At 38.6% G+C, this 27,753-nt stretch overlaps 1 protein-coding gene across 13 annotated transcripts in view; it reads right to left on the reverse strand.

The window, feature by feature from the left end:
• The window catches only part of TSPAN9 (tetraspanin 9), a 193,254-nt gene that overhangs the window by 7,751 nt on the left and 157,750 nt on the right, over positions 1-27,753 (reverse strand). For all 13 annotated transcript variants that reach the window (XM_062593308.1, XM_062593362.1, XM_062593378.1 and 10 more), the window contains one exon: positions 1,805-1,996. In XM_062593308.1, coding sequence (XP_062449292.1) covers positions 1,805-1,996 — 192 coding nt within the window. The remainder of the gene's footprint in view (positions 1-1,804; positions 1,997-27,753) is intronic.

Below are 27,753 nucleotides of genomic sequence, written 5' to 3' on the forward strand. Positions count from 1 at the left end.
TCTCTTAAATCCCATTGTGGAGTAGCCACAATAATGATTACTAAAAGCAGTAAGAACTGTCTCATGTAGTTTCCACAGACTTCCTCTAGAAACCCTGGTAACCAAGAGGGCCTCTTTTACCCTATCCAAACTCTCTGCAGGGGAAGTGTCTTCCATCATATCTTACTAAGCGCATCTTTCTTTCCTGACATACATCCTCTATATGTTTGGGCACCCTCCTTCTTCCAGGGTGTCACAGAAATCCACAAACATTATTGACATTGCCATACATATAATACAGCAGATGACAACACTATGGGGTTTTCTGAGCCCCTTGCAGTTCATGAAAATCTGAAGACTATCTATAGGCCTTGTCCTCCAAACACTTCTGTTTCCAAAAATATGCAAGCCTGATTTCAAACTGTTCAGGCATATTAATATAACATTGCCCCTATAGCTCCATTATTGAGGAAGCTCACTGATAGCATTCTTTAAATCTTAGGTTTTGCCTACTATCAATTTCAGGTTGAAGTGGTGCTTGTATCTTACTTGTTTTGACTGCTGTCACAGCATGCAGCCATAGTAGCCTCTATACAGTCTACAAAACAGATGCTAAGCCCATTACCACAATGATAAATGTGACCTGGCACAGAAATGATTTCCTAACAAGCACGCTTTAATCACACCTGACTGCCTGTTTGCATAATCATTATCTTACTCTGCACTTCTATCCCTGACTCTGTAGCTGAAATACCTCTCTGCAGGGGTAGCCCAAGCACGAGCTCCAGCAGTTTCTTACTACTTTTCATGCCAACTAGAGATCTTTACTGTAGTGGCAGTATGCTGCACAGGCATGGCAACCCCCATAGAGGCACTGCGGGAGATGAACTATGGGGTGCAGCAAGCCCTCCAGACAGAAAACTGTGATATAACCCCATGATATAAAACTTCTGCAGAACCTTGTAGAATGTAAAAACACTCTTTTTTAAAGAGTTTCAGCTGGTGAACAACTGGTGCACATTTCTGCCCCATTTTAATTCTCTGAAGTAGTCTAAGGAATGCTGCTGAGCTGTTCCCTACCACCACCTGATGGAGCCTTCTACACAAGGAAAACTGCATGCCCTTCAATAGCACCGCAGTTGTAACTCACAGTCTCTGACTGAATTGGAATCTGGCTGCTTTGGAAGCACTCCTCTCACCCTCTGCCACAATACCCATCTCCTCCTAAGGGGGGCAAAGGGCACGATGAAGTCTCCTGGACTGATATGAGAGCAGTGACCCATAGTGTATTTTCTGAGAAAACTTTCCACATCTGTGCTTCACTGTTGGATAAAGGCTGCCAAGGCTCAGATTTTTTTATATACCTATAAGACCTGGCAGCTACTCGTAATTTTTTGACTTTGAGTCATATGGCTCCTAATAACCTCTGACACAGGCCTGAGATAAGGGCAAAACTGAGAACAGGTATGAGTGGCTGTGACTGGCATCCAAATGCAGCTGTGCTCAAGATCTGTCAGACAATCCTTCCAATAGACATTTTCAGAAAGTCCATCAAATTACAGTTCATGTTTAACTGTTAACAGGCAACTGATCACAATTTGCTTTGCTTTCTAATACACCATGGTGCACAGTAAGAAGAATACATTTGCAAATGTGTCAGTGATATTACTGTAAAGCCGTGGGATGTCCTATTGCAAGACTCAGAATGTTGAAAGCCAGGTGCAATACTAGTGATCCATAGGACAATTTTGCAGTGGTCATTTAAATCAAATGTTCACAAAGCAAAGGTCACTGGTCTTAATGAAAAGGAGTGTTGATGTCTTACACTCAAAAGGAGGCACTTGTTTTCCTTGATAGCACCTAGACAGCCCAGAAAGCCGGTCACCATGACGACTGTGCCAATGGCAATGATTAGGTTGGCAGCTGAAAGCGACGGAAAGCTGGGAGAAAACGTGGCGAAGTTTCCTTGTGACACTGACAGCCAGATTCCCACGCCCAGCAGCCCACAGCCACATAACTGCAAAGAGATAAACAAAAGAAGGGCTTCAGTGTTAAAATAAATGGCACTGGTTGCTTCCCCCTACTCTGAGAGAAGATAATTTCTCAGGCAAATTCTCGGGTAACTATTCCACAGTAATGCTCTCATTGGGTTGGTGCTTAAACCAAGTGAAATTAAATGTTGAGCAAGTAACCTACACTCATAACCTATTCAAAAGCCACTGAATGGCAGAACTCATTCATTAAAGATTCAGTAAGCAAATCCAGGTTCAGTGTGGCAGAAGTCAGATTTCTATGTTTATTATCCATAGGGAGCATATCTTCTGCTACTGTCAGTGAGAGAACCTGAAAGAAATGCAAAGCTGCTAAAAAAAGCATAAAGTTAACTTTATCTTGCATCTTACCCTTAACAGTATCAAGTCAGATTAAGAAAATAAGTTTTCCTAACCTAGTCACAGAGCAAGTCTTTAGAACAATAGCCAATAGTGTCATGCTACAGAGAACCTAAAAGTTGGCTGCCTTTTAGCACTTGCTCAAAATGGCTGTTAAGCAGCTTCACACCTGATCTATGATCAGAGTACAATTAAATCAGAAGTAGGAATTAGCTATATTTCAATTAAACCTGTGAGCTACTGATCAACAGCATTTACAGTTTCCTGTCAAATCCAGGTCAGAGGCAAAATTCCCATTGCTTTTACCAAGATGATGATCAAAGAACATCCCCCATAAAATTCAGAGCATTTTGCTGAAGCTTAATTGGACCACTGTAGGGGAAAACTAAACAATCCCAAATTATTACTCTCAGTGACATTTAAGGCTGCTGGGACTCACTGGTCAGCACCCACAAGCAACAAGAGGAACATAAGTTCCTGCCATCTAGCAGGCTCACTATACCAGCTCTACCCCATTATAACATCTGCCCTCTACAAACTTAAAACTTCAAACTCAAGATCAGAGAACAGTACCTCCACTAAGAGAGGGTTCAATCTTGTCTTATGAGGAGCACTAATCTAGTATGAAGAGGTACAGACTTAACCTTTTTGGCAAATATCCTCACTTCTTTCTGAGGTTCTTTCATCAGCAGGGCAGATAGTTTAGGGTATAATTGTCTCCTTTTGGTTGTGCTGCTTCACAGGTCATGAAAGAAAAACTAAAACAGTATTTTCTTGCACTCATGTTCACCTTATCTGGCTGGCTTTTCTGCTTTGTGTTTTCATAATCATATGCATGGTTATTTTTTTTTCCACTTCCTCTGTGACACTTCTGCCCCTTTCAAACCCCCTTTCTAGTTTGCCTAGGGCTTTACAAAATGCTTTACATCTAGTGAGATTCACCAGTTTGGTGAAGAAGTGTGACAAGGAGTGGGCGTCATGTAAGATTCTCACAGGAATTCTCGCAGAAGGCAGAGTAATTCTGCATGTATTCTTTAACCAAATCCATGACAGCCAGCATCAAGCAAACCAGTAGCTCAGTATAAAGACGGATGGCTAGGGAGAGAGAGAGAAAAAAAGAGATGGGGATGAACTACATTGCCTTGGTGGTTATTTCCAGGCCCAGTTGCACCTAACCATTAGCAGACATCCTGGGTGGTGGGAACCACCACTCTCTAAAGCTCCTAAACACAAGGGAGAATCACAGTGGAAGTTTTCAATGTCCTTTTAAGGAGGCTTGGAAGCACCTCTACTTCTAATACTGAACACACAGTAACTTCATTTAACATGTTGAGGAGTTTTGCTTTATTACATGGGGAGAGATGTTGCAATACATATTTCCTGTATCAGAGCTGGATGCAGCTGCAACATGAGTGTGTGCAGCAGGGAAAAGTCAGACAACTACTTTCCCTATGAAGAGGCTAAGACATAACATAACACACACATGTGGCAGAAAGGGCTACAGGACCCTCGTTTCTTTCCCCCAAATCCATCATCTTCAATCAATAGTCTTTTAAGTATTTTCTCACTGCCTTTCATGGTATGACAGCAGAGCCAATGTGAACTGGAGTAATTCCACCGTGGGAACAGGGTGGGAGCAAAGCATGAGTCTCTTGATCACATCCTGCTGCCGCTGTGGACATCACCAGAGATTTAAACTGTCTGCAGTTTACAAAATCAGTCATCCTATCACTCCTGCTTGAAATTTCATCTACTCTATCCTTGAACTGCTGCAATTCTGGCATCTCATGCTCTCTCAGGAATCCATTCTGTGGCCCAGCTGCTTCAACTGTTAGATGAGAACTGCAGGCAGTTGTTCAGGCTGGGAGCTTGATGGTTCATGAGATTAGAGGCAACTCTCATCACATAGGATACAAGTAATGTTTTAACTACCAGTGGCATTTCTAAACTGCTGAGGCTGTACATTGCCAATAGCTGATAGTGCTTCAACTGACAACTTCACGACAGCCCATGGAGAAGACTGCAAATGTTTCCAAAGTAGTTTCTAACACCCATACCCAAGAATGAAATTGTTCACTGAAACGTTCCTACAGAAGCTGAATTCGGACTTAAAAGGTTATTCACAGACTTGTTGCTTTAATTTTCATATCCTATTAGGCTCAGAAATTACAACCCTAGCTCAAGTATTTTGGAAATGGGCTGTGAATTCTGGACTCCTCAGCACAAAAGCAGCATGTCATTGCAGATAAACAAAGGGGTGTTAAATGAAGGATGAGAGCAAAAAAGCTTATAGAGGAAGGACAAATAAAAAAAGCACATGGGATCAAAGGAAAAATCAGCCAATAAATGGTCAGACCTCAGAATCCAACACTACGAGCTGAGGATAACAGCAGAAGAGCTGGAAGAAAGAAGGAAACCCTTACCAACATCTTTTTTTCCTCAAAAAAAGAAAAAAAACAAGAAAAAATGGGGAAAAAATCCACTTCCATACAGGGGAGAGCATTCCTTAATCGCTTGTAGTAGCCTGCCCTAGTACTTTGATAAACTCATGAGCAAAACATCTTGCTTTTGGGCAAAAGACTAGTCACCTACAGCACCCATACTTTTTCACAGTGCTTCTAGCAGTGAAGAAGCATTTCACGCTAGACATTTATAAATAAATATATATATATATATATATAAAATTTGGGGGATTAGCAACACACCTGTACTGTCCCAAGACAGACCAAGAAAAATCACTATGAGAATACACAAATCAACTTAAATGCCAGGTATGTGAACACCTGGGAGAAGAGTCCTTTAAAATGAGAAACAAAGAGGTATGTCAGCTGACACATCAGGCATATCCACATTCATTCTTTCCTTCTGTAAGGCCAATACTTTGCTGAAGATAACCATGTTATCTGTATACAGGGATAACTCCTTTCCAGCGGCTGCAGTGATAGAGTTAACATGCCAAAGAGCACACTGTGAATACAATTCTTCAAGAGCTTTCTGACCACGTGCATTAGTATAATACTAAAATTATACCACAGTATCTGTTGTGACCACCATATCACCATGGCGGATTTTACAGGCCCAGTGGGCAACATATAAAAAGCAAACTAAGGATAGTTCCCCACTTCACATTTTTACTTCCTAAAGTAAGATTTGTTCAGATCTAAATTATCGCTAATTTAGATAATTACCCTGAAGGTTATGTAATGAAATCAGATGGTGAAGAGAATATTAAACACCAAGGCTGATCTGTGCAAACAGATTTCTCTACACTGACTAAAGAGAAGGAAGTAGTTGGGAAGACTTGAAAGAGATTCCAAGTTGAAAGAGATAACATACTAACGACTTCCACAAGATGGCATCCCATACCAAACAGAGCTGCCACAGATTACATTTCAGTCAAATTTTATTTTCCACCTCTCCAGTGCTCAAGTTTTGCAGTTAGTTTTCTGTTTTTACATCATTTATCGCTCTATTGAGTCACTGTATGCTACTTAATTATTGCTAAAATGCATGTTGATGCTAAAAATTTACATTTTAGCCTCAGGTCTCAGGACAAATTCTATTCTCACTGATGCTCTCCAAAAAAACCCGAAATAATTTCACTGGTTTAGAATTAAACTACATGCAACCAAACCATCAAAGGTAGCTAGAATTGTAGCAATAAAATAGCCTTTTCTGACACTTTATTCTTCCAGTCTCATTTTCTACACACAGGAACATACTGTAAAAATGTTATCACTGCCATTTATTCTCACAGCTTCCATCTCTCTCCCTCTTTGGTACAACAGAATCTTAGAGAGTAAAAGCAGAAAAAGTCTTCTTATTCATCATATAATTATTTAATTATCCTCTCTCATCATATAATTACTTAATATATGCTACTTGGCATTTAGTTACACAAGAGTTACAGCACTCGCATTCCTTCACTGAGGAAATGGCTCAAGAGTCTAAAAATTTCACTAGATTTCTTCTCTCAAAAAGATGTTGGCTCATTTCCCTATAACAATTAGAAATTGTCATCTCTCAGAGAACCCCTCCAATCTCCCCTTCCCCTGAGGTTCTTCATGGTGTGAAGGATGCTGCTGACCATTACCACAGAGCCAGTTACACATACAGAGGTATACAGTCTCTTAGAAGGTAATTTGCTTAAGCTATGCCATGTATATTTGAAAGCAAACAAGAGAAACACAAACTTAGAGAAACACTATGAAAACATAGAACATTCTACGGAATATTAAGGAGAGTCTCAAGTAGTTTCAAATGCTTTGAGAGAAATTACAAATCCTCAAGTATAAACGCAAAAAGAAGTCCTTTCCCAAGCAGCACAACTGTCGGAATGGGAAAGGGGATATTTTATTTTCTTCTCGATTGTTCTGCAACATGTGAACTAATACACTACCACAACCTTTGACAATACAGTGCCATATCCAAACTTGGTTGCCTTAAGCCAAATAAGATATAGTAAGAGATTACAAGGCCTAGAGATCACAGATGGTCAGAGGTATGCCAATACTAACATATTGTACAGAAGGAGATTGTGCACAGGATTATCTAGCTTGGAAGGAATTACTAGATGGGATGTGAACGAAATACGCACAACTCTAGAGGTCAGTACAAAAAGCCAGTCAGCCCATCTCCTTATTCTTCTCCAATAATAAGAACAAAGGGAACAATTATTAAGTATTGTGCAGTATTTTTAACTTCACAGAACTGAGAAATAAATTGATAAATTCTGTGATGGGTGATTACAACAACCAAATATTGTCACCTCAATCGCCAGAAAGGGCTAAATAATTCTTTTATCAGTAACATCATTTGTAGTTTTGCAAGCATATCAAAGGTAATGACATTTCATGCTTCCCTGAGTAAGATAATGCATGCAGAATCCAGCAAAACTACCAAGCAGCAAACAAGTTTCTGTAGAGAAGGGATAGGATATCCGATTCTGGTAAGGCGTATTGACAGAATATTAAAAGACTTACCCCAGAAGTCACTGAACAGCATCAGTAACCAGAAATCTGATAAGGAAGGGACTACCTAGAGGAAAAGGCACAAGACCATACTCTACTGTCCTTTGGCATCCTTCCATCCCATGCACATAGTATGTAGCAGAAAATGCGTACAACAGGGCAGGGTAGAGAAGGTGGGGAGGGAAACTGAGGTGAGATTTATTCCTGATATCAGAATTCTGCCACTGACGAAACACCAGAGAAGATCAAAACAGGCTTGGAACAGTACAGAGACGCAGAGAAAGCAAATGCTGAGAGACAGCTACTAGGGACAAAAAGAGGAGGCACGTATCTCAGGCTGTATCTTCATACTGAATAACACATTTGGGGCTATTTAGCCCAGATATAGAAAACAGAAAGCTCCCCAACATTCCTATCTGGTGTGAGAGAACAAGTAATTTTGATAGAAGCAAAGATGATATGAGAAAAAATACATGGAACAGCTTAAATATGGCCACCATGTAAATGATTGGAGGCACAGAAGACTTCAAGAATTATGGTAGTGTGAGTGTGAAAACGAGCGTCAATGCTGGGAAATGATCTCATGACAACTGCAGTGATGAAAATAACACTCTGGATTAGGCTTTGATAGGCCTCTATTTAAACAAGGCAACATGGAGATCATCTGTACCAAAAGGACAAGCAGGGTTATGTGGACAATAGGCAAAAAGGTCTTCTAGCATCCAGGTGGCTCTTGAAACCCTTTCTTCTGCTGGGGTCAAGAACACTCTGCAAAAGCTGTCAGTAATATTTTCCCTCTGTTTGCTACATTCTAGGAGACACATTACCTACCTATCTTAGCCCTTGTTTTCAAGCTAAGGTGATTTTCCACCGTTTCTCCAACTGATTCTCAGTCAGTGTGCAGGGGAGAGAAGGGACATAACAGGCCTTACAAGGTTAATAATTTTCTTTCTCACTCTGTTCTTCCTTCCCCACTCTTCTTTCCACCTGTTTTTGTGGTATCTTAACCAGTTTTCATTTGGAAGTGAGAAGCTGTACATCTTGGAAAACAGTATGAAAGGCTGTCTTTCCCACCATGCAGGAATTTTAAAGAGATCTTCTGTTACTAAAGACATCTTCCTCTTTATTAGCTGGAAATCTGATTAAAAGGCACTTCAGCAGGACGAGTTCACATATTCAGCACATTGTGGGTCTGACTGGATGCTCTTACATAATCACATTAGAGTCCTCCTAGAAGAAATTCAAGGCTGCATTTCACTAACATAACATTCTAAATCAAGATTTTGTTTCAGCTATGTGTTTCATTCTTTTTGTAGATCTAAAATCTGTGTGTGAAGCTGTTTCATTCAGATTCTATATCAAGCCTGACTGGTGTTCAGTATAGGGCTTATTTTGTAAAAGGAATTTGTAAGAGCTGGGCTTGTTTAGTTTATGATAGAAAGCTTAGTCTCTTTTTTTGCCTGCTTGAAGGACAGCTTGGATGGTTCAGGTTGCACAAGAGAAGACACTTTCACCAGAAAGTTAGTCCAGCAATGGAAGAAGTCACCAGAGAAATGGTGAAATCTCCTACCTTAGAGTTTTTCAGTGCTTGGCTACAAACAACCATGGCTGACCTGACCTAGCACTTGCAAAAGTACAACTTCAGCATGACTTCCAAACAACATTTCTATGATCTTATGATTCTCAAACCAGGATTCAACTGACCATGTTCTTCCTTCATTAATAAAAAAATCCATCCACCAGGCCATTTGTCAAGAGGAAACTACATCTGCAGAACTAAATCCCAAACTGCAGACTTTCTACAGGACAATTCGAGGAAACTTCACAAATGAAAAAAAAAAAAAAAGTCAAAGCAAAAGAGACATTGCTTCAGACTGCAGCATTTCTTCCCCTAAAAGTCCACAGTAATTTTGAGTGGCATACAGAAAGGCAACAAACAAAAGGAAACACAACAACACTGCCCTGATCTGCAGCCTCAGAGCAGCTGTCTTTGAAAGGCCAAATATAGTCCTGGGAACGTCAGCATTATCATCTTTTTGTATATAACATGCAGCACCCAAAGAGTACTAGAGACTGAAAATATGAAGGGGATCCAGGGATGATGTATAAAGGAAGATTAAAACATATATAACATAGTTAAATGATAGTTAAATTCAGGATGGGGGGGAAATGGAGCAGAGCAGATGGACTTGGAAACATTATTACGTCTCAAATAAAAACCAGAACAATTTGTGAGCCATATTTAGTCTTATAGATTAGGGTATAAATAAAACTTAGCAGGATAAAATTAATAAAAAGTAAACAAAGGAAAGGGACAGCTGTTTTAAATCACTTGAGGAGAAACACAGAAGACACTTCAGAAAATCTAACACTGTTTTTGGCCCTCCATTATCCAATGATATCATAAAAAGTTAGACCAATAGGAATATTCATCTGATCTACAGCGCACAAGAGCATAAGGAAGTGGCTAAAGATATCATATTTATTTTAAAGGAATGAAAAACATCTGTGAAAGCAAGCTAACTTAAGAGTAGATTTTCTGGGGCAGCTTTGGTTAAATCACTTATCATTTATGTATTTCAGCTCTCTGTCAGAAAAATGAAGGTACTGCTGCTTACCTCTCATTTTTTCTTAGTCTTGCCTACATCAGTCCCAGCCAAGAAGAGTACCTTGTTATGCACAGTAAGTCCCTGCGTTGTTTGAGACCTCCCATTTCTGTTGTAAATGCATGTAATTAAAAATATACCTAAAAATTATAGATTAACTACAGACACATCTGAAATCAGTAGGACTCACAGCACCTCATTTACACATCTGCTGGATGACAAAAAACAGAAAGACCAAATAGAGTTACAAATATCAGAGAACATCTGTATAATCCAGAGATTTCACTTGAAATGTGAATCCAATCTGAAAACCAGCCAGACAGAAAGATCCTTCCTTTTCAATTCACCTTCTCTGTTAGATGCCTTTAGATCTGAGTTTGGTAGCAAAAGCAAATAGACAGTGCTGCTTAATCCTATTAGACCTCCAAAAAAGAAAGAGCCCTAAATTTTTTCTTCCAGTTCTTGAAATCATTAACAGAATATTTTACTGCAATCCCCCACACTTATGCAAGCATAACAATACACAAATTGTGTACATGTTGCATTTGCCTACTGAAAGTATTTGATTTTTTTTTAATTATTCAAACCTATTTCTAAAACCATTTGATTCACAGTTTCCAAACCAAAACCAAACTCAAGGGTTTGGAAGCTGGAGACCTCTTAGAGACCTCTTAGCTCCCTACCTGGATGTTTCAAGGGAGATACATATTTACCAAGATAGTTTACTGAGTTAAAAAAAAAAAAATAAAAAAAAGTACATCTAAATCGCAGTCCAAATGAGGGCCCAAAGAAAAATGTATCAGACAAAACAGGAAATTCTATTTTATTCCATTGATAGTAGGAAAAAGAACACCATAGAGCCATGATTACTGAGTTCTCCTAGTGCTCTAATTTTAAAGCAGCTACATTAAAACTATTTGATTACAGAGCTGTATGGATGATCACAGGACTGAAGCAAACATTTAAAACTATACGTTAAATTCATATTTTATGTATTTGTGCAAACACAGGGCCATACATCCACACTATTTTTTTGAGATGTATGTCTCCATCTAGTTTCTCTTATACTTTCTGCCCCACAATGAGAACAGTCAGCTTGTGGAAAGCCCACTGTCAAGCATATATTTACACATTTAGCCTTCACAGTCATAATTTCATGAAATCTAGCTACCTCCATCAGTCATGTGTTATTAATCTGTCCTGCTTCCTGAGCCAATCTGCCTGAAGCCTCTTTATCCTCTTTATTTTAGTCACAGCTGCTTAATTCTGCTCTATTTTTAATAACAAAATAAAAGCAGCAATAATGAACAAAAATTCAAAAAATTTCAAGGAGCTGCTGGGACAACAGTCAGAAACCCTCAACCAAGATGCAACCAGAAATTATTAAGAAACTTTCCAACCCCAAAGAAGTTACCATAATTTAACATATTCTCTTGAAGATGCACCACAGGACTTAGCCAAGACAACAGCAGGACTTAGTGTTCTCCATCAGCTTAAAAGATGTTAACGAGGCTTAAACTAAATTCTGTAAATCCACTCAGTCTCCTTCACTTTCAGGTGTTGGAGGCATTTCTGAGACAAGACACAAGGAATCAGCATGAAGAAACCCTCTACAGGGGTGAGTTGTAACCCAATCATTGTAATTTGAAAAGTAATAGCAAGTCGTTTGATGAAGAAGCTGGACCATCGTTAGCATTTTCTCTTGGTCAATTTGTGTGTTAAAACGTAAAACTGTATGGGATTCACTCTCCTCTCACTCGTTACTGACATCCTTTCACACCACTGACCACTGTTTGTGGGGTAAAATTAACTTTAATTTTTACTTCATTTTAAGTCAGGTAATAGCATGGCTTCCATGCTGAATGTAAGGAGAAATGTCTTTATTGTAAGGGTGACAGAGCACTGGAACAAGTTGCTCCTAGAGGCTGTGGGGTCTCCATCTTTGGAGATGTTCAAAAGCCATCTGGATAGGGTCATGGAAAGCATGCTGTAGGTGACCCTGCTTGGGCAGGGGGGTTGGACTAGATGATCTCCAGAGGTCCCTTCCAACCTCTACCATTCTGTGATTCTAGGCCTCAACAAACTTTTATTTTTAAGCTTTCAGTACAACTATAATTTCAATCATAAAATATAACAGGCAACAGGAATGAAGGCATGAAAAAAATGTTTGCCCTCTGCACTATACTCTCACTGATATTGAAAGTACAATTTCATTTTAAAAATAATGATAATAAGCTGATTGAGGTTTTTGCTCTGTGTTCATTAGGAACAAGATAATCAATAACTATATTAAACCTACCAGAACAAAAGCTGTATTACAACTGTCTAGTTGAGTGCAGATATTTTTCCTTTGTAGTATTCAAAGCAATCCTGCCTATCTGTATTAGTATGCTTTATTCTGGAGTTACTGCCTCCTGCCAAATAACATCTCTGATGAACTGGGAACACCTCCTATTTATTCTTAAATAACCTGGTAAGAGGTCTTCAATTAAAAAGATGTCACACTGTTACACATTATTCATCCATTGCCTGGACTGTCATCTGTATCTCATTACTTGCAAAGATTTTTAAAAGCTGAGGCAAATAAACCCTTCTACCTCTAGCCTGTTGGAAATAGGACAAGGCTGAACCCAATTCCCTTCAGAGAAAATGCTAAGAAGGGCTGACATTATACAGGGGCCAGATGAATAAACAAGGGTAAGATAGCAGCCACAGCTGCAGTGAGGAGAGTTATATGCATCAGAGAGTAAACAGATGACTTCTCAGTGAACTGAACCTTGTTTTGCCCTTCTGTTCAGAGATGTCTGCTGGGAATATTTCTGTTCAGAGATGTCTGCTGGGAATATTTTCGGTAACATGGATGTGAAAAATAGGTAATTACAGGCTTCCTCTTATGCAGGAGGGAACAATAGCAAGATCTGTGTCTACTGTCCTGTCACCTCCTCAGTTTTATTTCTGTCCCTGCAGATGACAATAAAATGTAAATTATGTCCTACTGAAAAAAAACACAAGATTGTTTATGGAATTCAAGTTACCCAGTTTGCGCTAGTCACAATATATAGTGAAAGTTAGCCTCAAAAGTTATCTCCAAAGGTAAATAAATTAGTTTGGGGGAGGGGGAGGCTAACTAAAGGATAAATACCTACAATGGAAGAAGGCTCAGGGGAGATGGACAAAGGGGATGTGCCCATGAAGCTCAAGAGAGAATGTAGAGCATTACTGACCATAGCTGTTGCACAGAAAACTGACTTTATCTCAACACAAAGGGGACCAGAGGGTGGCCTTTGTTTTAGATTCACTCAGCTGATCTAGCTGCTTATTAACTGGTATTGTAAAGGTTTTTGTAAAGGTCTGATGTGCAAATCAGATGTGCAATCACCCCCTGACGCAGCCACACAGAACCAGAGTCCAGAAAGGCTGGTCACTATAAATGGTAAGTATAGCACAACATTTGTGATTGATACAAGAGCACAGGTTTCAATGATAGATCAGCATACCTACAAAGGTAAAGCTCCTTTACAATAGATTAACTACAGACACATCTGAAATCAGTAGGACTCACAGCACCTTATTTACACATTGTAAAGGTCCCTGAGTTCATCAGAAGAGTGTGAATGTCTCTCTGGGTTAGCCAGACCAGCATGGGTGTGGGAGGGATTATGTGTGTATATGTGGTTCAGCCCAACACAGATTATAAAAACTGAACAACTAACAAAAGACTTTCAAAGAGAGCAATGGGCTTGAGATAATTTCAACCCATGTATTCTTTCTGGATGACTGGGGACTCGGCACAGGCATCAGACTGGTAATAGGGATCACATTTGTGAGGCGATTGAATTGTATATTGCAACTGCTATGTTTTGCTAGATGTAACTTACACCTGTAGTGCGATTTCAGTATATTGCTGTATCACTACTAAATCAAAAATCCTATGTAACATCAAATATCTTCAAATAAGTAAATTTTAAACATTACATTCTTCACGTGTGGAATATCTGAAAGAACTTGGTCAGAAAGCATTGACTCTGATATTAATTGGTGTCCCAGATAACATTCACCCTGAGGAATATCCTATCAGTTGTATTGACAAAATATCAGCAATACTGGGATTTCTGATTTAGGATTATAGTTGTGAATAAAAGCCTGACAGAGATGACTCTCAATGACTGGTAAGAGTAGTGACAAGACCAGTTGCAGATGGGACCGCAACCATTAAAGAGGGTACAAACCATTATGAATGGTGAAAAAGCTAGCCAATAAATTTGAAAAAGAGGGACAAAAAAATCCTGTCTGGCATTCTCCATGGGTAGGACAATGTTGTACTAATCCCAGTGATATATGGGATAAATTTGAAAAAAAAATGGAAAAGTTCTAAAATGTTGAAGAAATAAATGCAAAAAGCAGGCCCATGTTGCCTGTTAGGAAGTTGCTTGCAAGCAATAGTGAAGTTAGAAGCAGATGCATGTAGTAGTAACATGCAAGAGAGAAAGAAACAGTTATAAAAGATAACATGATATATAAAATGAGATATAGAGCTAAAAAAACAAGATACCTTCTTAGAATCAAAACTGCAGCCCTATATCATAGCCGATGCCCCCAGAACACAGGAATCATACTACACATACTACAGTCTACTCAAGTAGATCCTGTTAATGACTGCTATGTATATACAGGACAATGAATGGTCAGAAGATATCCGGTTTGATCCCAGTTCTCCTGATTGTCCTCACAATGATGATTCAGATGACCCTAAAGAAGGAAATAATGTGAAAGTGATTTTTTTCCATGATAAAAATTGAGTAAACACCAGATGCACCTGCTCAGACAACCATGAGAGTTTTACTTTGGAGATCAGTTAACTCCTAGGAAGTAAGTTTTCAGCTAAAGTTGGAGACATGCCCCTAGAATGTCTGTCCTATATATGAGGAAAAGGAGCAAATCAGGTTACCCACCCCATGGGTGAGGTCCAAAGTTTAATATTAAGACTAGGCATCCTCCTACAAACCTCTATATGGCAGCAAGGTGACTTGCTGTGGGTTGCACTGTGCACTGGACCAGCCACCTCTGTCAGTGAGAAGGGTGGAAAAATAATTGGTTGTAGGAGAGTGCACAGGAGTTACAGACTGCTGTGCTAAAATTGCCATCTTGGACATGCTGGATAGACCAAAGCCTGTAGGTCACAACAGGCAACCCCCAAATATTAACCCTAGGCAATCTTATGCCACTCAGGGGTACATATCTTGTAGTTAAAAGAGCAACTGCAGTGCTTAAACCTCTTGCTCTATCTACAATGACAATAATAAATGCAGATACTTGATGGCAGATGGTTCTGCAGCAGATGGTATCTGCTTTACCCTTATCAGCAGGAGAAACTCAAGCACAGGTATTAGGACCAGGTCCCCACATATATCCAAAGCTAGAGGATATCACTCAACACTTTGAACAAAGAAATTCAAATGAATAGGGGAGCTGGCTCAGCTCCGCTGTGCAGGTCGCACCTGCTGAGGCAGCCACACAGAACCAGAGTCCAGAAAGGCTGGTCACTATAAATGATAAGTATAGCACAACATTTGTGATTGATACAAGAGCACAAGTTTCAATGATAGATCAGCATACCTACAAAGATAAAGCTCCTTTAAAGGATGAAGCAGTTTCAATAGCAGGCATTAATGATGCAATTAATGCTTATGCATCAATTGCATAATTGCTATTGCAATTATTTTGCAATACAAAATAATTAGCCAATTATAGCAAATAATTGGCTAAATTTAACCAATTTAGCCTTGTCTAAATTAATACTGTCCAATGAATGTATCCCAGACCTCTGTTATTAGGCAAAATAAATATTCTAGGAATGGACGTTCTTAAAGGACACTCTTGGGTAGACAGCTTGGGTAAATGAGAAATTGGTAGTCCCCCAGTTACAAGAAAAAATAAACTCCATATGCTTAAGTTTATAAATCTACAAATAGCTCCAACTCTGTCTAACAGCAAACCCATTAACATTCCTCAGTATAAGCTACCTGCTCCTGCCATAAAACCTGTGACAGAATTAGTCAAACAATTAGAGCAACAGAGTATTATAGAAAAAAGCCATTCACCACAGAACAGCTCAAAATGGCCTGTTAGAACCAGATGGGACATCACGCATGACAACTAACCACAGGGCTTTAAATAAAGCAACTGGCCCTTTAACAGCCAGTATTTCTAACGTAGTAGATATTGCTAATGCAATAAATGAATGTGGTTTTCCATGGACTGTAATGTTAGATTAAAAAAATGTTTTTCATAAACTCAAAACAAGAGCAAGATGAGACAAAGTTCGCTTTTACTTGGGGTGGAACAAAGTATAACTTAAATGCCTACCTCATGGTTTTAAGCATAGCCCCACCATTGCCCATACTATGTTAGCTAAAGAATTAGAATCAATCGCTAACACCTGAAGGAACAATATATAGATGATATTCTAATCAGAGGATTGCATGAAAAAAAGGTTTGCCACAGTATGAAAGCTATTGCCCAGCATTAAAAAAAAAAAAAAAAAAATATTAGCATTCCCAACTCAAAACGGTAAGGGTCAGGTCAGGAGGTTATATTTTTATGTTCTCCTATCTGATGGATAGGAGAACAGAAAACTGCCAGAATCTGTATTACCAGAGACACAGAATATTCTGGCATCTCCAGATAAAATAGAACTGAGAGATTTATTATGAAATTTCATGTTTTGGAGGGCACACATTCCTGAATTCAGTATTCTAGCAAGACTTCTGTATGATTTACTGAATAAAAACGCAGTATGGAACTGGGAGTAGAAACATCATGAAGCATTAACTGTTTTATGGGACCCATCCACCCTACATTCCCATTTACATTACATAAAGACATAGGTGATAACTGAGATGAATGGGAATTATGGCAACAAGGTATTCAAGGTAAAAAGGATTACTTTATTACCTTTGGCTCTAAAGTGTGGCAAGGCTCTCAAGGGAACTACTACAGGCCATTTGAGAAAGTGCTATTAGCAGCATATAAAGGGCTGCAAAGCTAACTACCAAGCCATTAACTCAAAGGGAAATCAATGAGGTGCGCCTATTCTGTTTTAACAGATTTTAACCAGGAAGCCATTACCCCTAGGGGCAGCACAAAAGATTACAGTGCAGGGATGGTCTTTGCATATTCATTAACAGGTGACAAGTAATGGGAGGAATAAATAAAAATTATTGGAGAGCTTATAGCAAATTGGACTTGCAATGCCTGTGGAGTGCTCCCATCTGCCCTCCTCCCTGATACCCACAAGACCAGAGCAAGGGTCTGGTTCATGGACAGGAACACCCCATGCAGGGGAAAACAAGGGAGAGGCCAAGCTGCAGCTCTAGCAGTAGAGACCAGAAAAGCTTTAGCAGAAGAAACTGACAATTAGGCCCAACTGGCAGAACTCAGAGCAGTGGAAACAGCGCTGGAGCAAGGAGCCAGTCATCCCTATACAGACTCATATGCTGTATGGCCTGGTGCAACGCAGTGGCTAGGGAACTGGATGGAAAAAGTTTGGCAAGTAAATGGTAGAGATGTATGGGGAAAAAACACATTGGGAAAAGATTTATGATATAGCTCAATCTAGGAATACATCCATAGGAGATATATCTACACATACAGAAGAAAAAACTAAAGGCAAAGTGGAATCAGATGAGTCCACAAATAGTGGACTCATGCCATTTTTGTCAAATGGCATGGTTTGTCAGTACATGTCAAAAGGACAACAGTTGGCCAAACTCAGAGAAGGTAAACTACTCTGGAAAACCTGACAAGTAGATTATATTGGTCCCTTAAAGCAAACACCCGAAGGCTGGAAATATATCTTTACAGAAATAGAAATAGCTAGTAGCATAGGGAATGTGCACCCCGCACAAGGTCTAGCAACTGTTGCTGGTTTAAACTGGTGGGGTTTGCTACTTCTCCCTTGCTCAGAGAAATACAGTCTGATAATAGATCCCATTGTAAGAATAAAAGTAGTGCAAACTCAGTATGCTTCAAATGGAGTACAGTGTACTTCCCACCTACCATACTGACCTCAAAGTAATGGCACAGTAGAAAGGTGGAATGGACTCCAAAAACACCACCAAAACAACTATTACACAAGACTGAATCTATTAATAGCTCTAAGTGGGGATCCCATTTGCGTAAAGTTGTTAGTCAATTAACTAAACGACAAGCACCCATAGGAGGTCCCATAAGGGACCTTCATGTCAGTAGCTGCATGAATTCCTGTTAAAACAGAAGTAAAATGCTGTCAAAGTCCTGAAGATGACATTGTTGTTAAACATCTACTCCCAGCTTTCCCTCCACCCCCCAAGTAGTCTGCATTCTTATGCCTCACATTCCAAAAAAGAAGATGTCAAGACCTTGAGATAAGGCCTGCTTGGATGTCAGGACCTTCAGAGACAAAGCCTGCTCTCAGTGCTGGGGCAGTGTTAGTCATTACAGTCTGGAAATAACTCCTTCTTACCCCAGCTATGGGATCTCTCCTTGAGACCACTACTGCAAGAGTAAAGCAATCATTCACAGTCGCTCGCAGTCCCTCAAACTCCTTTCTTCAGTGCTGAAGAGTGCTCAAGGCAGCTAGCTTGCCATTGGGAATTTTCAGCCATCCCCACCACTCCACAATTATGGATGTGATGGTCATAACAATGACAGAGGAGAGCTGAACCCTGGAGCAGCCAAAAGCTAGGGATTGTAACTGAAGATAAGGCATGACCCATATTTATAACTACAGTTACAGGAGGAACGCCATCTGTAATAGCAAGAGGTCAAGAACAGAGAGTAGGCCATAACGTTACAATAAGATCTAAGGTTAATCTAAATATAACTATTTGTAGTAATTCTGGATGGGAAGCTGTACACAATTTTGACAAGAAAGTGAAATGGGTACTACAGATATGTAAGGCAACTAATCATACATTAGTGGCCCACAACAGTTACAGTCTAACTATAAACAATGAGAACAACATAATAATATGTGGTAACCTTTCTGTAAACACCAGTAATAATCAATGGGCATGTCAATATAAATGGCCAAAATTAAGGAGCTAATTGTTCCTGATTGTGTAACTTATAAAAGATCTCAAAAATCTTAAATAATCTGGTCAGAGTGTATTGGACTTTGTTTTTGTTAAAAAAAAAATAGCACTGGTATTAGCACTCAATTGACTCAAGTTTTTCACAGAAAAGAAATCCTTCAACTGAGGCCTAAAAATATCTCTCATTTACCTATCTCTGACATCCTACTCACAAGTTAGCAAATCAAAGTTCATATCTGTTTTTTTTCTTTTTTTCTTTTTAGTTCATCATTGTTTTGGCAAAAGAAACATAAGACATCACCAAACAAGGAGGACTTTTCCCTGGACTGGAGCTGTTCTGAGTGAATCTTTAAGAATGTGACAGTGAAAATGAGTTAGTTACCACCTTTACTCTGCAAAGGTAAATTCCAATTCTCTTTCTTTTTATACAAATTTTATACTTATGTTACCCAAACAAAAGGAGTCATATTGATTAGCCCCATAAAAGTGTAAAGAAATAGAGAACCAAGACTTATCCTAGGGCAATACACTGGAATTTTGTAACATGACTCATACAGGTAGATAGACGGATATAAATACATAAAACAATACAGGACAGTTCTAATGGGATGAGAATCTGTGCAAAACAAGCCAGTATTAATAATGATTGGAGTCTCCTAGCCATCTTTTCATTTTCCCATCAGTCTGGATGATGTATATAAACCATTATAGATAGCAAAATCATTATTGTACAGTTCTTAAGGGAGCCACAAACCTTCTACTATTTCTAAAATACAAATTGTCCCATCTATAAAATTAGCTAATACCACTTCTATACCCTACAGAGGTATTTTCTTTTTCTAATTCCGATGTCATTGTAAGAAAAACCCCCAAAATTAAAGCACCAGAATAAATCAGGACAATGCTTACAGATAAAATATGCAAACAGAACATGAGACAAGAAAAATGCTCATCTCCTCACCCCGTCCATCCTTCTGTATGCAGTTTGTGATTTTTCCACTGTTACAGCAGGTTTGTAGTGTCTAGAAACACTGAATACAGGTCTCTCAAAAGGTAAGTCACATCTCTATTTTCAGTCACAGTAGTTATGTTCATAAGAGTGCAGTGGCTACCAGCAAATGCTATGTGACTTACCACTCAGAAGAGGAGAAATCAGATCTGTAGATGAGCAATGACTTTTCCATGGTAATACCTGAATGTAAATTCAAGTGATCGAGTAGCACAAATTACCACAAATAAACAGTAGGTGAATCTGCGAATGTACAGCAGAATTTGCAGCTGGCCAGTCATCTACAGTTGACACCATGACACCAGTTGAAGGTATCAACTTCAGTATTAAACTCAAACCACAATGCTCAAGATGAAGAACACACAACAGTGAACATTATTTAAACAAGCCTGTAGATACCAAACTAATTAGATCCTTCTCTCACCTGCACATCATTATTGCTTGCAGTGATCATCAAACTGAGGTCACCATTCATCATGAAAATACTATACTAATATCATCACAATTTTGTCACATAGTCTATGCTAACAGCAATATAATTGTGATGAACTTAAATAATCCTCTATAGATTCTGAGAACTCAATGTTTATTCAGAGATAATTAATACATTACCTAAGAAATTTTTACAGGATAAATCTTTATATAAGAACATATAAGATTCCAGAAACAGTGGAAAATTTTTCTGGCTTGAACTCAGGGGCCAATTATTTTTTTTTCTAAGTTGTCCAGTCCTGCTACATTTACATCTAACATTTGTAGTAACTTTAAGTACCGAAGAGTATCCTTTTCAGTGAGACTATGTACCTACAACGTTCACTCATTCCAGTTATTGTTTTGGGGGCCATTTTAATCTGCAGAACTGTCAGTGAGGTATTCCAGAAGTAAATAAACCTCTCTGAACCAGCTGTATAGTGTCTGCAGTATGTGACAAAGAATCTTGAGTCACTTGTCTGCCCCTCCCTTTTCACCACCCCATCCTAGCACTGAACCTATTGTCTTTATTTTTCTAAAAACATATACTAAGCAAGATTTGTGACTCCTCCATAACTCTAACTTCTCCTGTTCCCTACATAATCGTAAGAAACCACCTCAAAGGATCAGTCCTTACTGAGAACAAGCTCGGAGTGGCAGTCTTTTGCTCACTGGATTTTCTTGATGCAACTCCTCTCAGCACCATTTTGTGCCTCTGTATTTTGGCCCATTGTTACCATTGCTTAAACTAATATGCAGCACTAATTATCTAGACTTATTCCACAAGGATGATACAAGAATACAGGCTTTATACACATATATACAGCCACGTGCATAGCTAAGCAGCTCGTGGAGTCACAGAGACTAACGAAAGTACAAATGTAACTATAGGCTCCTAAATCCATATTTTGATATGAGTTTTAAATACTAAGGAAAGAATATTCTTCACCAAACTGAAGTGCATAGCAATACACAGCTATCCATAGTCTCCAAACACAAATAAATCTTTTATAAAACCAGCAAAGTTTACTGTTATAAAGGAGTATGCTTTATAGCTTTATGGCTGCTGAGGAATGCCTTGGTGCACATGTACAGGACTAGCAGATTCTCTGCTGAGGGTGACAATTCGTAAGATCCACTATGTGGAAAGGCATTTGTTTAAAGAGCTCTACATGCCAGCAGAAGATGAGTCTGTCAGCATCAGTTTCTGAACGCTTTGTCCTTATACATGTATCCTTCAGTGCCTTTAGTGATCCATTTGTATAGCACAAATTCAGTTGTCCAGAAATGACAACTTCCGGTGTCAAGGGTTTATAGATCAATCTCTTTCTTTTGTTTCTGTGCTTCCTTTCTGGTCCTTCTTCCACGCCTGGTATGTCTGGAACATCCTCTCCCACACGGGTTTGCCAAATCACCAGCCCCTTTATGTATTCCAGCCCATCTGGGAGGAAATTCAGGCTGTGCTGAGGCTGTCCATTCACTGTACAAAGACCTGACAATTATCTATTATTAAAGCACAGACAACATACTAAGCTCCATACAAGGCACAAAGATGAAAACATCTCCATGTCATGACTACATTTTGGCTAAGGCAGAAGGAAATCAACTGAACTGGGGATCGCAGTAGCTGTTAGTGAGCTGTTAGTGAGCTGATGTAGTTTGCGCTAAGCAATAAAGGCCTACCAGATGGTGACCAAAGCAACTTGTTTTCCCGGTAAGAAAACACAGAGAGGCGTCTGTCACTCACACACAAGCACTCTAATAGCTTATATAAACCATGAAGGGTTTATAATCTGGAAGCCATAAGAAAGTAGAAGACAGAGAAAGAGTGGCCAGCACATTCAAAAGCTTAAGCAATGCATAAGTAAAATCTCCAAATCTTTTAAAATGGAAGTGGTTAAATAAACCCAGAAAAGCATTTCTATCTATATCAGAGGCATGTATCATTCAACACATGCTAGAATTGGTTCATATGAATTGCGAACATCCTTTATTATTTCAGCAGATTTCATAATAAAGTTCCTGTTCTTAGCTTTTAATCTGTATAATCTGCTTGCATTAGACTGCTTGTCATGATAAAATCATATCAGGGACATGACCTTACATGATATCTCACTACTGACTTGCTTCACACAAACTACCCATTGGAAAATACAGCTAAACCTAAGCTGCAAGCTGTGCAATAGGTTTCAATGCAAATATGTGGACTATATGAACACACTGATTAAAACAATCTTCCCAGCAGAGGGAGCACCAAGAGATTTCAATCTTTCTAGTCTCTATCCAGAAAACTTTCCAAAAAATTTTCCTCTGTTCCACATGTTAAAATAGCTTTTGCCTCAGCTGGGACACCTGAAAACACAACCCTTGCTCATCTAGCTTTTTATATGCTTCCATCTCTTTGCTGCATACCTCAAAAACAGTTGCTTTCAGTTAATGTTGTCAAGTGTGAAACCCATCTAAGATGACCTTAAAGTCAGGGAAGACCCATCTAATTCCTAATTCCTACACTTCGTATGTGCTGTAATGCTTACAAGTTACCCACATGCTCCTCCACACCACTTATCCTCTGAAGTTACATACATTACAAAGCAAACCCAAACCTAAGCGTGCTTTGCCATTCACCATGCATGTTTTAAGACTGATTTAAGTCAGAGCTATTTAAACTACCAGCTTCAATCACAATTTACATCAAGAGCAAGAAATTTTGATTAAATCACCAATTTTAACTCTGTGTTGCACTTGCAGTCTTCAGTCATCTTCCTTCAAACGATATTTAATGTAACTTTTGATCAGGTCATAAGAGAAGCTATGTTCATATGCTTAGTTGAATTCTTTTTATTGTTACTGTATTAGAAAAGAGTGAATGATTTGATTTTTATATTTTCTATTTGGCCTTTTTTTTTTATTCATGGTTCATCTTAAAATTGAATTTAGGCAGAAACTGGAATTTAAATAAAAAACACGGTATCAGTATTTCAGAAGTAGATTGACTAGTTACTAGTTACACAGGACTACCTTAGTGTACTATATATACACACACATAAGAAAACAGGAAAACTGCCAAACTATATTTTCTTGCTTAAATGGATTTATTCAACAGTTATTACCTGTAGTAAATGAACTGAACATTTTTGATCACTATTTTTTTAAAAATTGTTGAAACAGTAGTTCCTATACACTAATGTTTAATTTTCTTTATGTGTTCAAAAACAGAAAGCATGTTTGTCTGCTTTTTCAGCTACCAGTTTTTCACTGCTGAATGGACTAGTCAATGAAAGTACTAAATGAATAATCTGAAATGAATGCTACCACTGTCAAAAGCTGGTTTCGCATTTCAATCAGCTTTGGTTCCAGCTGCTCATCTAAGACTTCTACAAAGTTTTTGGCTTGCCTTCTTTGCAAAAACTGACAATGAAATGCACTCCTTGAACATTTTTAATTTACCTTTTCAGATATTATCATCATAAAATGGATCATCAATATTTCAAACAGGTTTTATTTTTCTACAGCAAAATTGAATTAAATTAAAAAGGTCCACAATGTGATTCTTTTTTTTTTTTTTTTTTCCATCTTAAAATGTAGATATTGACCATTTATAAGTTGTGCCAGGAAATGTTAGTGACTCAGTGGCTCAAAAGCAGTCAGCACATCCCCTAACCTTAAACTCACAGTTTAATATATATATTTTTACTGAAGTAGTACACTGAAGTATAGCAACATAAATAAATTTGCTTTCTCTGATTTCCCCTCATTTCAGTAACAAGCAAGCTCCAGCCATCTCACTCTTACCTTTCTGCCTTACATCTCTGCAGAAGATTCTCTGTTTGTGCTTCTCTCCTATCTGACAAACAGCATTGCTCTCTTCTCCCTCTCCCCCTTTCCTTTTCTCTCCTTCCCTCTTCCTTCTACTCTGTTTGATTTTTCCCCTTCTACTATTTTTTCTTTCCTGTTCCAAAAGACTGCCAAGTCTCAGTTTTGTTACATTTCCCTAACTTGGTGTCCCAGTTTCACTCATATTGTCTTTATTCTTTTGAGTTCTTCTCCCTTTCAAAGAACAAATGTTATTTTCACCTTTTTTTTTTTTTTTTTTTTTCTTTTAAAGCCCATCTCCAGTTGTATTTATGCTGAAAGGGCAGGGAGATAACAGATCAGATGCTATATGGATTCAAACTAAAGTAGGTATGGAACAATATGCCTTCATGTCATGGTTAAAATAGCAATGTGAAATGAATATCACATTCAAATTCATTCAGCTATAACAAACAAGGAAAATCATTTCCATAATAAGCAGAGACCTGAGATTAACCATGGAGATCAGTTAACTGTGAATAACTGGGTCCATGCAGCTTCTCTAGACACCTTGGTCCATTAGGCTGCTCTCTCGCTATTGAAACAGCACTGTCTCAAGTTTGCTCAGGTGTTTTTGTCTCAGATGCAGCTGTGATGATTTTGCAGTCCTATGTCTGCATGTTGCTGTCTGTCCCTTAAAATGCAGTCAAGGTAAATGCTCTAGAAACACTGTAGAGTTATACAAGTTATATAATTTGGATCACACAGCCTCTTAACCTGATAGCTCCCTCAAAGAATAGAGAGTACCTGCAAGAGTCCACAAAGCTTGCATTTCATAGTGAGAACAAAAATAATGGGATAAACCATTTTTTTCTTTTGTGGAATTCATGCATTTAGACACAAGTTATCATTATCATACAAATCACTTACTAGTTTAGGTATCTCACTAGGTTCATCTACAAGCCTATCATTAAATAGCTGGTCCTAGTCATAGGAAACAATAGAGAAGGTATGATTAAATATTTGGTCAAAAATAGAAAGGAAATAACATGCCAGATTCCAGCTGGCAATTTTGGTATGCCATTATTAACCAAGAGAACACTGTAAAATGCACTGGCTCAGCATGACTGTAAAGGAAAATGGAACGTACAAAAGAAAATTAAAGAAATGTGTTTTTCTCAAATTAAAAAAAAATCAAAGCTGCATAAATAAATTTGACTTCAATACCTACGTCAGCAAATTAGCAATACATAATTGAAAAGGATACTCATGTCTCACATAGTTGGTGAAAGAAGTAAAATAAAAGTTTGTATAGTTTATTCATGTGAAATGATAGTTTTACTTCACTTTTATTGTGTAATGTTTCCCAGAGACATGCATGATTTGATCCTGAGATGCACCAAGACTTTCTCCACAGCAAAGATGATCAGAATCACTTTGGCATGTGCCAAGCACATTTCAGACACTCAACTAACTTCTTGTGATGACCTCTAATGCTTTCTTTCCCCTTGCCTATTTATCCAAAAGCAGGTAGGGTAAGTAGTTGCAGTATCATCACCCTCAGCCCTGAGAGTATGGGAGCAATTTCCCTTTACACAGTTTAAAATAGAAATACAAACCTTGCCAAGATGATTTGAAAGCATTGGCCAACGGATGAAATTGTTCTGAATCCGCATCGTGTAACATTTGGCAACCAGCATAACTACTGAACAGCTGACTTTTACTGCAATGACATTATTAATTATATCTGTCTTGCCAAACAAGCACTGTAACTGAGCCTTTGCAATATTCCTTTCACTAAGCAGTTAATGCGTGTTTGCTAAACTGATCATACAGTAAGTAATGTAGCTGCTCCATGCCTACTAAAAAGATCCATTTGATCTAGCTAAGTTACCATCTGACTGCAAAGAGCTACTATATAAGGGCCAGAGACAGTGCGGTAATCAGAGGGTGGTATGTTCCATCCACCTCATCAGACATGGGACACAAGCCATTCTCAACATTCTTCCCAGCTTGCTGAGACCACCAACAATGTGAGACAGTCATTCATGCCTACTGACTAATTTGCATAAAACTTTCCTGCAGGCTGAAATGTCTTTATTTTGGACGTTTTCCATCTAATTCTTTTTCAAAATGAAATTAGCTGAAGCATCTCAAAAAATCCATATATACCTGCAGACATATATTAATGGAGCTCAGATATGCACAGTATACAAAATTAACTCAGTGAAAAGCCAGAACTTAATTCAGGAAATAGAAAAGCTGACATAAGTCATCACATCCCCCTAGTCCTTACTGCCTTGAGCCTCAATATTATGCAAATGTTTTAATCCTACTCACATCAAGTCAATCTAAGAAACATTTGATAGAGGTCTAAGTGCCTGCATATTAAATTCCAACAAAATAATCAAGTGCTCTCTGCCCCAAACCCCAACAGTTATTCATGTACAACCATTATGTCAACCTTTCCCTGTTGGCTTTCCTGTTTCACCCAAGCTCTCTCAGCAGTTCTACCAGCTCCTAGTTCCTGATGTCTGACACACTCTGTTCCCATCACATATAAACTCTTGGGGGCTGCCTTTTATACTTTTAAGATGTTCTGCTTGAATCTGTTGGTTTCTTTCACTTCCCTGCTAGTTTCCTACCAGGTAATCAGAAGCCAGGTGATAAGCAGCACAGACTTGATTCCCTTCTCAGGGAGTAGAAGCTTTTGGCCAGCTATTTGCCTTGAGATCTCTTAGTAATGCATAGTCAAGGCGGCATGTACGCTGTCCTCCAATAGACTTACTATTGTGATTACTGGTAGCACATATAAATTACATCACACTTTGTGAGCAGTTCCACTAACTCCATAAACTTGTCTTAATTCTAGCAGTAGCTTACTGAAACAGGCAAGTTAACAGAGTTGGATTGATGCAGTCTACACAGGCCCTAATCTGAAGTCCCTTGGCGTCATCAAAAATGCACTGATCAGATCAATTGGCTTTGGATTAAGTTATAAACAAGCATATTCAGATGAATGATAATGTTCTAGTATGAAGAAGATTACAAGCCATAGTCCCTGCCACTGCATCTACACTTAAATGTGAAAATGTGCAGTACTGTTCTCATTTGTCAAAGCCACAGATGGAACCTGTTTTGAACGTCCAGGAAAGCGGTGACTGCTACCATGGGATCACTAATCTTCCTCTGACTCTGTAAATATACTCTGTTTTCTCAATGGACATTTTTAAATTAGAATTATATTCAAGTACATGATACTGTATTTGAATTGACAAGCTTTTTATTTTGTGTTTTATGGGTCATTCCCAGTGCTATACAGCAACTTTAATTCTATCATCATACTGCTAAAAATTAAAACTGCATTAGGAATAAAAACATTAAACCAAAAATTAGAGTAGTGTAGTGCCCAACTCCAAGGGTATAGCGCTCTCAGATTTCAATATTGATAAGCCAGTCACT

Source organism: Rhea pennata, chromosome 1, assembly GCF_028389875.1.
Source record: "Rhea pennata isolate bPtePen1 chromosome 1, bPtePen1.pri, whole genome shotgun sequence".
Classification (NCBI taxonomy): domain Eukaryota; kingdom Metazoa; phylum Chordata; class Aves; order Rheiformes; family Rheidae; genus Rhea; species Rhea pennata.